Raw genomic sequence first — 12,876 nt, forward strand, 5'->3', positions numbered from 1 at the left:
TCAGAGTGGTCAGGTAGAGCGAAACTGATTTCAGGCTAGCCTCCTTTGGATCAAATCCTTTGGCAGCTGCGTGCGTGCAGAATCTGTGCCATTTAGCCCTGTAATTATGTCTGGTGGACATTTTCCTGGTATTCAGGAGGATCTTCCTCAGAAGCCTATCCTGCACGCAGTTAGACTCAGCACACCCAGGTTGGGGTGTAACAAAGTGCCTTGGTCCTGCATCAGTAGATCCGCCCAGAGGGATAGTCTCCTGAACTTGCCCTGGGATAGTCTGAGTAGCTGCGTGAACCATGGCTGTCTTGGCCACCATGGAGCCACTACAATTGCTTGTGTTTTGTCGTGCAGGAGTTTGGCTACTACCCTGGGTAACAGTGGTGTTAGCGGATAGGCATAGAACAGGCCCTGGTTCCAAAGAAATTGAAAGGCATCGCCTTTGGACTGTGGGCCTATTCCCATTCTTGAGCAGTATTGTTCGCATTCTCCATGGTTACAAACAGATCCACCTTTGGCATCCCCCAGGACATAAACAGTTGCCGAATCATAACTGGATGACGTTCCCACTCGTGTTGCTGTAGTAGCAGATCCCTGCTTAGGGAGTCTGCCAGACAATTCATTGTGCCTTTGATGTGTATTGCGGTGGGATAGATCTTGCGCGGGATACACCAATTCCATAGTTGGAGGCTGAGACTGCAGAGGGATCAGGACACTGTTCCTCCCTGCTTGTTTACATAAGTGATGGCCGTCATATTGTCCATCTGCAGCTGGATGCACCAGCCGATCACCTGTTCCTGAAATGCCACCAAGGCCTTGTACGCTGCCAAGAGCTCTAGGAAATTTATGTGCAGCATACACTCCTTCGGGGTCCACCGACCCTGTACTCTGTGGTGCAGCAGGTGGGCACCCCAACCCAACATCGAAGCATCGGTTGTCAATAAGACCGTCGGTTGCGGGGGTAGGAAACGCATGCCCCCCAACATGTTCCCCTCCTTTGTCCACCAGTCCAGGGCAGACAAGACATGTTCTGGTAGTGTGAACTGTTTGGTCTGGGGTTCTCGCTCTGGGTGAAACGCTTTGAGAAACCATGCCTGCAATTTGTACATCCTGAGTTTCACATAATGGACCACTGTGGTACAAGACGCCATGAGTCCGAGCAGCACCTGCACTCTCTGTGTGGTTTGCGCAGGCCTCTTTTGAAAGCCCTGGATGATCTCACGAATGCGCTGGAAGTGCTCCACGGGTAGAAATGCTTTCTGTTCCTCCATATCCAACTGTGCGCCAATATATTGTAGATGTCTTGATGGTTCCAGGAACGACTTCTCCCAACTGATCTGAATACCTAAACTCTCCAATAGGGAAGTCACTACATTTATGTCCTGTAACAATAGCTCTCGTGACTTGGTTGTCAAAAGCCAGTCGTCCAAATAAGGATACGCCGACAGCCCCTGAGTCCTTAGGTAAGCTATTATCACCGCCGACGCCAAGTTCTTAGACGTCGAAGTTCTAGCTGTTGACAAACTCTCTCTCCCCGCCGGGAGCATGGGGGGCCTTCTTAGGCAATAACGCCTCTTCTAACAAATATACTTTAAGGCACGCTTCATAATTTTTCAATGCCTGCTTGTTAAAAGTTGTGCAGACGGAACATTGCTTGGTATCGGGCGCCTCCCCCAAACAAAAGAGAGAGGGGGGGGCATTAGTTGAGGGAATTTTTCCAAGGCAATTCCCACACCGTTTAAAGGTAGTCTTTTCCTTACCCAGTTTTGCCTTTCCAGACATGTTTCAACAAAGAATGGTTGTATGTTCCGAGGTCGCAAGGGAGAGGGAGAGGGAGAGAATGCCGAAGGTAGAGAAAGAATCGTCCAAGTCTGTTCCAAGAGTCGTTATCCAAAAGTTAGAAACACACCAAGTCCAAAGGTTTAAGCAGTAAGAATATTCAAAGTCCGTTCCAAATTTCAGAGGTTCTAATCGGTCAAGAGGTAAACTTTATCCGAGGAGCAAACTAATCCGAGGACTGATCGCTATGGCGGTCAGAAATAAACAGAGGGAGAAGACGCCCAACCACCACTAGAGGGTACTGCAGTCATGTGCAGGCAGCGGTTTCTGGTGTCGCGAGGAGCTAATGAATTCTGCCTAAAACTGATCTGCGCAAGCGCAGAACCCACTACTTATGAATGTTGGAACCACTATCCAGATCTGTTGGAACATAATCTAGGGAAATGATACTTGTTGCTTTCTGGACTGACTTGTTTTAAAGGTAAAATGTCTGGTGCTAGATACACCAAGACAATGTTTTCATTAAAATATAATAAACCTTTCAAATAGGGAAGTTTTGAAACATAATTTCCATCTTACATCGGGAAGAGCAGGCAGTGTATAGGAGCCACCCATTGTTGAAGTCAGATCAATCATAGGCGGAACAAATGATTTCCCATCATATCCAGCAGCACTATTAATGGTGGGACTGGAGGGAGTCGATGTACTACTGTTAGCATTTGAGGAAGCAGCAGAAACTTGTCCACTGTTGATTTGCCACTACAAGAGAAGGACAACCACCTTGAGCTGAAAACATTTTTTGTGTATATTGGTCAAAAACAGTAATTGGAACTGGGGTGAGCTGTGTGGACCTGGAAGGATATAACTGTTGCATCATTTGCAATACTAAGCTTGGCAGGAAAAGACTCTATAGGCTTGAGATGTCGTACCATGATTAAATGTTAACAATAAAAATGGAAAGAATTTGTCAGTTAGCTTGCTGTATGTTCACAAGGGACACAAATTTTACAGGTAACGATAGTTTATACCTCTAATGGACATCGACCTCTTAATAGAGATATAATACTGGCCAACAGTCCCATGATAGTGAATCTTTCAGCTTAGTTATATATTGTGGGGAAGTCTCTAAATTTGCTGCATGCTCAAAGTGTCTCCTTTGCAGTCTTTACTTTATGTGAAAGTATACATGGCATTCATAAATCTGTTTCCCCTCACCAGTAATCCCTCTTCTATGCTGAAGAGTCCTAATCTTTCTCCATTCAGTGGTGTACTTAAAACATACATTTGGAATTACTACTCATATTTTAAAGGCATACATTGTTATGGACAAGGAATTAACCTCTGAATTGCTCATTTTTAGCGTTTGTACCTTGGTTAATTGAGGGGGGGGGAGGCTTCAAATATTAATAAAATAATTTACCTGTTTAATAGCTTGCTGTGCCAAAAATGCCATTTGTAGCGGGTTGGGTCTTACGGCTGGATGCAGCATATTCTGATTTTGAGGAAACCTCATTGGCTGACTTAGAGAAACTGAACCATTAGATTTGAGGTTATGATTCTGAAAATTAACCAAACGTGGAGGTGGCTGCTGGAAAGACAAAACAATCTTCTCAGCTAGTTGTCTAAAAGTCAAGATGAGCTTTTTCCCAGATTTTCACAGAAAACTTGTGAATGATTATTTAAAGCATTGTGTGATTCACAATGCAATGTAGCCTATTATCTAACAGTTTCACAATTTGCTTAAACAACGGGAGGTAACAGTATGACATGAGACCTCCTTACAGAGTCACAAGTATCTAGGAATTCTAGAGAGGGCAATGAACTTCAGGACAGATACAATGAACCCTAGTGGTTATCTAGTATGGTGTCAATATAAAATGCACAGAACTACTGATTTATAGAAAAATGTTTTTAGATGCTACTGACTTCAGCTATCCCTTTGAACTGTCTTCTACTCTGGACTTGCCCTAATTTACCTGAGGTGGTGGAGGAGGTGGAGTCTGGTGCATGGGCCCTGCAATTCTAGGATTTGGGAGCCCCACAGGACCTGCCCTCCGTTGAGCCTGCTGCCTCTGAGCGAGGACCTGCTGCTGCATGTGCTGAAGTCGCAGTTGAGCTAAACTGATCTGTGTTGGGAACTTGGATAGTTGATTTGAAGATAAGCCACATTGTGGCTGTATGTTTGGTTCCATCACTGGGCTTTTAGGCATGTGTGGTGGGGTCTCATTATCTTCAATTACCAGAGAACCTGGATAAAAATAATTACTTCATTATTTACAAGTTAAGATTTATACTATTTATACTTTCATGAGGCAATGCTCTTTGATAAACCATTATTTTTGGCATCACAGTCATTGCCAAATGCCTAGTCTGAAAACCCTTCTATTACTTTGGAACTAAGTTGTTTAAATATACTTTTATTCAATTATTGAGACCAACACAAATAGTAATCGGGCACTGACCAGATATTTTAAAACTGAGACATATGCAATACCTGTTATACACCCTTTTAAAATGGCATTCAAATAAATTCATGATCACATCACTGTTACAAATTCCCTACATGATATCACCTCCATGTAGGAAACTGAAATATACTCTGCATTTTCACAGTCGCATACAATGAAGCTGCCAACAACTGGAGTTTCCCACAATATGAACAAATAGCAAAGCAGACACACTTCCCTACATACAAGTGGTATCTCTACACATAAAGTCATCATGAATGGTGGGTCTACTATTCAAGCTGGAGGTAGGAAAGATTATGCAACAAAAATTGAAAAGCTGGCATTATTCTAAGGAGAATATCAACAGCACAAAGCAAGCAGCTAATACTAGAGTTCTCTAACCAATCCCAGGTTATCAAAAGAAAGTTATCAGTTACGATAGTTCATTCAGATAGTGAATATAGTATCATCAGCAATTTTCACAGTTAAAGCTGTAAATGGGAATTCCATCATACCTAAGTTGAAAATATTTTGAGCCCAGAAGCTAGGATCACAGTGGAACTGAATGATGGCATTAGATACTGGTAAGGCATCACACCTCGCTCTAAGTAGATATCGTAACCGATATGTGATCTAGAACAAATCAACAACACTGGATTTAAAAAGTTAAAGTTCTAAAAACAAGTAAACTTTGCTCACAAAAAAAAAATCTTGATTTTTTAACTGAACAAGAACATAGCAAAGATATGTGTGTGTGTCTCTATCTACCTATCTATCTTCATTCCTAGCAAAATTTAGGGCCAGTTCAGATGATCAAACAAACCCTGATCACAAATTTGTGCCAAGATTTCATGACACACTTCATCAGAGGATATTGTTGATATTACTTGTTACCCATTTCTTCTCTTATTTTAAACTAGCAATTTTTAATTTTTGCTGTTCTCTTTGGGCATCTCACAAGAAACTGTTTGACTTCTTTAAATGTTTTTATCAACAACCTCATGTCTTGCCTCCTCAGTACTCAGATCTCTTGTTTGAGTAGTGCAAGTGCATAATATGCTATTCAAGGCAGTATGCACCATCTGGAAAACCCATGTTTTCATTACAATGTTTCTCATTATTTATTTATTTATCTGCCACCTGATCTATCTTTCAAGGCAGTGTGCATAATCCAAGTTACAACAATTCACAATTTAACAAAAACAATAACACAATTCATAAAGTAAAACAATTGAAACAATTTCAGAGTAAAACAATTACACAGTTTAAAATTAGTTTTACTTAAAAGCCTGAGAAAACAGGTGTGTCCTAAGCATCTTTTAAAAAGCAATCAGAGGTGGAGAAGCTCTTATTTCGACAAGGAGTGCTTTCCAAAGACCTGGGGCAGCCATGGAGACAACAGCTCTCTCATAACACAGGCAATTTAGTTCAACTTGCCATTACTATGGCTATCTTAGACAAAAAGGCAGTATTTAGGCTTACCAGGCGTTTGCTGTACAACAATGCTGTGCTGCTTCCACTAGAGACCGCCCACTTAGAAAAGTTCATGACATGTTCCAGTTGTTTAGAAAGACCTGCCACTTCCTGTTGTTGCTGTAGAAGTTTCATCCGGTGTTCCTTAGCTAGACACTGCAGGGGGGAAACAAAAAGTGTTTTTTGCTAAACTTTGCAGCAGATAAAGCATTCTACATTTTCACAGAAGATATGGGAATAGCTGAATTCTCAAGTGCCAAGATGCATTAACTCAGGACACCCTACCTATGCATACATAGGAACATAGGAAGCTGCCATATATTGAGTCAGACCATTGGTCCATGTAGCTCATGACTGTCTGCACAGACTGGCAGCGGCTTCTCCAAGGTTGCAGGCAGGAATCTCTCTCAGCCCTTTCCTGGAGATGCCATGGAGGAAACTTGAAACCTTTTGCTCTTTCCCAGAGTGGCTCCATCCCCTAAGGGGAATATCTTACAGTACTCACACATCAAGTCTCCCATTCATATACAACCAGGGTGGACCCTGCTTAGTTAAGGGGACAAGTCATGCTTGCTACCACAAGACCAGCTCTCCTCTCCAAATCTTCATATCACATTCAAATCTTCACATCACATGACCAAATGCAATGATTTTGTATCGTATTAATCTTCAAAATACTCTGCTTTCTACATCTTGTTAGTACTTGGATACCCTTGAACACAAAATACTTTCACTTTCTGCTTTACAATAAAATTGAAGAGACTTACTCATATAATTCCAATTATACAATAAGCACAAGGAGGCGGTGGTAAGACCATTATTTAAGAAGCCCTCCATTGATCCCTCCAACACAGAAAACTATGGACAACCTGCCCTTTTCGGGCAAGGTGATACGAGCGTATGGTGGCGTCCTAGCTGCAGAGGATCTTGGATGATACGGATTATCTGGACCCTTTAAATCTGGCTTCCGCCCCGGATATGGGACTGAGACTGCCTTGGTCGCTCTAGTGGATGACCTATGCTGGTAACTAGACAGGGAGGTTGCACCCCTGTTGGTTCTGCTAGACCTCTCGTCGGCATTCGATACCATCGACCATGGCATCCTTCTGGACCGCCTCTCGAGTATGGGAATACTGCTTGGCTCCGTGGCCATTGGCCTGTGGGGTCCCACAGGGTTTGGTCTTGTCCCTCATGCCGTTTAACATCTACATGAAACCGCTGGGAGAGGTCATCCGGGGACTTGGACTGAGTTGTCAGCAATATGCGGATGACATTCAGCTCTATCTCTCCTTGTTACCTGATTCTAGGGAGGTGGTGGATGTCCTGAATCGGGGGCTGGAGGCCGTGATGGGTTGGATGTGGGCTAATAAACTGAAACTGAATCCAGACAAAACGGAGGTACTGTCGGTCAGCAGGAGAGCCAATTGGGTTGAGATTTTACCCGTTCTGGATGGGGTTGCACTCCCCTTGAAAGAGCAAGTACGCAGCTTGGGGGTACTACTAGACCTGGTTCTGCTTTTGGAAGCTCAGGTGGAGGCAGTGGCCAGGGGTGCCTTTGCATGGCTTCAGCTAGTGTGCCAGCTGCGTCCCTTTCTTGAGAAGGCAGATCTGGCCACAGTTACCCATGTCTTAGTCACGTCACGGCTGGATTACTGTAATGCGCTCTACGTGGGGCTGCCCTTGAAGAATATCCAGAAACTACAGCTAGTGCAAAATGCAGCAGCTAGGGTTTTATCTGGAGCTGCCCGGTGGGAGCACATCACCCCCATTTTGAAAGAGCTGCACTGGCTGCCGGTTCATTTCTGGGTCCAATTCAAGGTGCTGGTTTTGACCTTTAAAGCCCTTAATGGTTTGGGCCTGGGATACTTGAGGGACCACCTGCTCCCAAGGGTTGCTGCCCGCTTGACGAGGTCATCTGAGGGGGCTCTGCTTCGGGTGCTGACAATAAGGGAGGCTAGGTTGTCGTGCACTTGGGACAGGGCCTTCTCTGTTGCTGCCCCCAGACTCTGGAATGCTCTCCTGGTGGGTATCCACTCCTCAGGCTCCATCATAATTTTTAGAAAGCATGTCAAATCATAGCTTTTTACCCAGGCTTTTATATGATTGTCTATGCTGTTGCTTCTTGTATTTTGTACTGTTTTTATGCTTGCGTTTTAATTTTTTATTTTCTTTACATCATATTTGTTTTTATATATTTTAGCTCAATGTTTTAATGTGTCTTTTTTATACTCTTGTTTTTAAATTTTATTGTGAGCTGCCTTGGGATTTTCTTAATGAAAGGTGGGGTATAAATTTAACAATAAAACAAACAAACAAACAAACAAATAAATAAATAAAATGCCATTTAAGTGTATCTAGATACATATACCAAGAATGTTAGGAAAAATTGCATGCAATACCTCAGAACAGTGGTTAGCAACCTGACTAAGCAATTGCTCACGCTTCTAGGGGCTGCAGGAATGCAACAAGGGCCCTTACACAACTCCCCCTGCACAAGTGCAGTTGTGCAAGAGCCTATGCAGTAGATTCTGGAGTACTCCCCATGCTCCAGAAGGCCTCTGCAAGATCAGACTCACTGCTGAGAGGCAGGATATCAGCCACTAGTTTTTTTAAATTCCGCCTCCATATTTACCTCAAGCTGATGCAGTAGAGCTTTCCCCTTTTTGTTTATTTCTACCATCAATGTAAAAATAGCAACTTTAATGTCCTGTTCCACCAGCTTCTGATTCCGATTCACTTCATGGATCCTATACAATAAAAATGTAGAAATGCTTTTTAATAAAGCCAATGTAAGAAATGAGCAGAATAATTTATTCTTAAGACATCATGCGCTGCAATCTAGCAAAACTTAGTAATTACTAACTTTCGTTCAAGTCAGTGGAATGGAACAGTCACAATTAACTAAAGTTCCACTGATCTCAATGGAATTTTGTTGTGATTAACTTTTACTGGATTTTGCCCATTACTGTCTAATTATTTTATCTATCTATCAAATTTGTATACTGCCCCAAACTTTCATCTCTGGGTGATTAATTATTAGGAAGGGATTCAACCTTAGACACCTGAACAATTCTGAATTTGCAAATTTTATTAAGGTTAACCTCGACAACACTCTTAGCTTTACTGATAAAAGTAATCGGAAGGCCATTAATATAAGAATTGTATATTACAATAACCAAGCCCAAGAAATCAAAGCCAGTCAAATATGCAAATATATTTCTTTCACCTTCTGGAACTCCCCACTACAGGAAAATCCAGTATAGATTATATATCATATAAAATGCTATTTTACCATAGTAAAACAAGAAAATTACCTATTTTGAATCTGTTCCCCTGTACATTTTATATATTTACTTTTCTCCATCAGCTTGGTAACCAGTGTGTCAATTATCACCTTTTGATTCTGAAAGGCTTCTTCAATAAACTGGTACCTGTCATACAAGAAACACACACATACATTGCACACAGAGGATCCCACATCTAGCCTTCCTGTTTATTTTTCAATAATGGCACACTTAACTTACAGTAGTTCATCCAGACGTACAAACACTACATTTTAAAAGTTTTTAGAGTTGGAAACTGACAACAACATAACACACAGGGGGGCAATTCCATTCTGTTTTAAAAACTGAAACATTAGTATTTGTCAAGTCAGTTTTATCTATCCAAAAACTTTCTATGTGCTCAAATATGTACCCAGAGCTAAATTTCATGGGAGAGAAAGGAACAGACGAAGCTTTACCCCCAAAATGAACAGGGAAGCCCTGAAACTGAGGATCAACTACACTGATCATACTTACAACCACAAGAAAAATAAATGAGTGTATGTTTCTGTCTAAAACCCATCTTTCTTGGAAGCACAGATAGTTTTGACAGCATTCCTTTCTCATTACAACTATCTCCTCTAACATGCATATGTATGCCCCACAACAATTCAATGGCTTCCAACTGTGAGCCATACAAATTCTATAAAGTACAAATTCTCAAGTTCTGACATTGACTCAAAATTCAAGAGGCAATTGCTTAATGACTTCAAATACAGATATTTTATTATTGACATTATTTGTTTTTGTAATATGAAGACAAACAGCAATTGTACAATCAACATTTCAACAGCAGTGCTAGACCACCATTAAGTTACCTGTTAACCATTTCTACTTACAGATCTAAGGGACAGAGGGAATTCAAAACTGCACTAGATACAGAACAGCATTTGATAGAGATACCCTTTTAATGGTGAACTTCTTTCCCTCACCTCAAACCTAAGAGTGAGTAATTCTTTTTGAGAAGGTATAAAGTGGTTGGTGCATGCCCGAAGCAAAGGTTGGTGGCAAATTTTCATTTTATTTAACCAGAATAAAAACATTCACAACCATGTTAGAAGTCTAGGGTGTCTTTTCTGTTCAAGGAATTTGCTTGCCGAACATAATCTTTATCTACATATTGGAGGTTTTACATGAAAAAGGTAATTGCTTATCAATCCAACACATGCAGTTTCTCTTAGTACCTGTGTTCCTTGTGTTCCAGCAACTGACAATCCCGACATGTTAACTTGTCACAAGTCTCACAATAGAGCTTCAGCTGCTCCTTTTTGTGATATGGACAGAACACAGGTCGCTGACTAGTTACACCAACGGCTTCTATAGAAAATGGAAAATCAACTTTTAATGCCTGGGACTAGAATTTAAAAATTACCACATTTAAGACAGTTGATCTCTCAAATCAAGAATCTTAGGCTCTTGGAATAGCTACATATTATTGACTTTTCAAAATCTGAGAACAAAGGAGAGGTTCTTCTTTTCTTCCAGTACAATATGCCTAACAGCATCCTTTATAGAGGTGCTTGAAGTACACCTCTGGCATTGTGCTCCACAATCTAATGCCAACAGATTATAAGAGAGCACGAGCAGGAGTGTGAGTTGGAAGAATCAACAAGAACGATAGATCTGATCTTGAGATCAGGACTAAATGTGTCTAGAATGAAGATTTCACATGCCAGATTTAAACAATGAAAATCTCCATTTCGTTTAATGGAAGTTGCATTTCCAAGCATTTGGAAAGCTAGGGTGCGCAAAGTCTCATTGTAATGGCCTTACATTTATTCCATGGTTCAAGAATCTTCTTTGGGGGAAGCTATTTTCAGGTGTAAAGACTCAAACACTCACTGCCCACACTGGAAACACTGCCTATGCTATGGCACAAAATGCAATGAAGGTTTAATTTCACACAGCTATTTGTTTTACCTTTCCTGGGAACTGAATATTTTGGTCACAAAAATAAAGACAGAAAAGAGACATTTAAAATCGATTACAGACCAGAACACCTGAAAAGAATATGTTGCAGAAAATTCCAAGTTCCCTCCCTAGCATCTCCAAGATAGGGCTGAGAGAGACTCCTGCCTGAAACCTTGGAGAAGCTGCTGCCACTCTGTGTAGACAATACTGAGCTAGATGGACCAATCGTCTGACTCTGTATAAAGGCAGCTTCCTATATTCCTACATTGCTATTTCTGATAAGCCAAGCACGTCAATTCCCAATCCAAACCAAGTAGTATATATATTTGTAAATAAAGAAATCCTTACCCTCTGTCAAGGCACTCCATTGTTTCACCAGGCCAAGAGAAATATAGGCATATTTAAGAACGAACAAGCAGCTTGTTTTGTTGTATCAAGAAAATAGTTAAATGGAGACATACCTCCATAGGAGCTTCCAGTGCTCCTACTTTGGTGTCAAGCTACTAAGACAATAACATAGGAAAAGTACCTTAAAATATGCTATGTGGCTTTGAAGTATGCTGCACTACAACCTATCAAATCAAGCCAAATGAGCAGTCTTCTCTAGTCCTAAAGATGGATTTGACTATGACCTGAATGATCTAGAGGGGATAGTTAAATATCCTACAAAAACTTTGTGCAGAATACTGTAACAGACAGCTGATGCTGTCAAAATAAAGCAAAATTTTCTCATGTATTTAAGATACAATTTATTAATCCACATAGATAAAAAAGGCCAAGTATCCTTAGATCATTCATATTTACCAGTACAACTGATGCCATTTACTTTCAGTGTCACAAAAGCAGAATCTATCTACTAATTGGTTTCTTCTAGGCTGCGAGAAGATCTGTAATGACCAAGAACAGTTGTTAAACTGTAAGTTAAAGTTCTTTATGGGAATGAAGTGGACAGTTGCTCTCACAACTTCTTGCCTAAGAAAACATGAAGACACAGTACTTGATAAAATGGATCTACTGGATATGATTTTGTAGACAACGGTGGGGGGAAAGTGGGTGAATTTATTTAACTGAGCCATCACATGGCCATTAGCAATCCTAAAGGTTCTCTTAGCAGATGTAAAGGAGGAAAGTAAGCTGCAAATTTTCACTCTCAGACATAGGAGAGGTACTGAGGGCAACTGTCTATATAAACAGAAGTATAATTTGCATTAAGAGAATCTGTGCCAAGCTTAATGACAAGAGAAGTGAAATTCTGCAATATGTATAGATGATGCAAATTAAGAAAAACTGCATGGTCTATTTGGCTTGCGCTAATCTTGCTAATGGAACTAGAGCTATGCAACACACTCAAGTATCACCCCTTGTTCACTGGAAATCCCATTCAGCTAGGAAATCCTAGCTTCTCTCAGAGGTGGAGCAGGTGAGAGGATGTGGGTGGGGAGGCGGGGTGGCTGTGATCTGTAAGAATACCATCTCCCTTACCAGGATCCCTGTCAGGGATTTGGCCTATATTGAATGTGTGCACCTAAGTCTAGGGACTAGGGATATATGGGGACTTCTGCTTGTGTACCAATCACCACGCTGCCCAGTGGAGTCCCTAATTGAGCTGCCGGACCTAGTTGCTGAGTTGGCCTTGGAGTGGCCCAGGTTGTTGGTGGCGGGCTTCAATCTTCATTTTGGGACCAGGTTGTCGGGAGCAACTCAAGAGTTCATAGCGGCCATGACGACTGTGGGTCTATCCCAATTTGACTCTGGACTGACATATGATGCTGGACACACACCAATGTGTTCTTTTGCTCTGATCAGGGCGGTGTTCCATGGGTGGGGACCCTGTCATCTCCTCATTGTCATGGATGGATCACCATTTGGTTAAGGTAGAACCACAACCCACCTCTGCAGGGGTGAGGGGCCTATTAGAATAGTCCACCCGAAGAAGTTATTGGATGCAATGG

General features: G+C 41.5%; 1 protein-coding gene across 3 annotated transcripts in view; it reads right to left on the reverse strand.

The window, feature by feature from the left end:
- Positions 1-12,876, reverse strand: part of TRIM24 (tripartite motif containing 24) — a 102,332-nt gene that overhangs the window by 25,633 nt on the left and 63,823 nt on the right. Inside the window, exons 4-11 of one of the 3 annotated variants that reach the window (XM_053255064.1) lie at positions 10,198-10,330; positions 9,005-9,121; positions 8,323-8,437; positions 5,700-5,846; positions 4,733-4,850; positions 3,747-4,018; positions 3,191-3,355; positions 2,350-2,529 (exon numbers count right to left, since the gene is read on the reverse strand). In XM_053255064.1, the coding sequence (XP_053111039.1) occupies positions 2,350-2,529; positions 3,191-3,355; positions 3,747-4,018; positions 4,733-4,850; positions 5,700-5,846; positions 8,323-8,437; positions 9,005-9,121; positions 10,198-10,330 (1,247 nt within the window). Of the gene's footprint in view, positions 1-2,349; positions 2,530-3,190; positions 3,359-3,746; positions 4,019-4,732; positions 4,851-5,699; positions 5,847-8,322; positions 8,438-9,004; positions 9,122-10,197; positions 10,331-12,876 lie in introns of all 3 variants that reach the window. The other 2 variants (XM_053255062.1, XM_053255065.1) reach the window with 2 other exon arrangements.

This window comes from Hemicordylus capensis, chromosome 5 (genome assembly GCF_027244095.1).
Source record: "Hemicordylus capensis ecotype Gifberg chromosome 5, rHemCap1.1.pri, whole genome shotgun sequence".
NCBI classification, from domain to species: Eukaryota; Metazoa; Chordata; class Lepidosauria; order Squamata; family Cordylidae; genus Hemicordylus; species Hemicordylus capensis.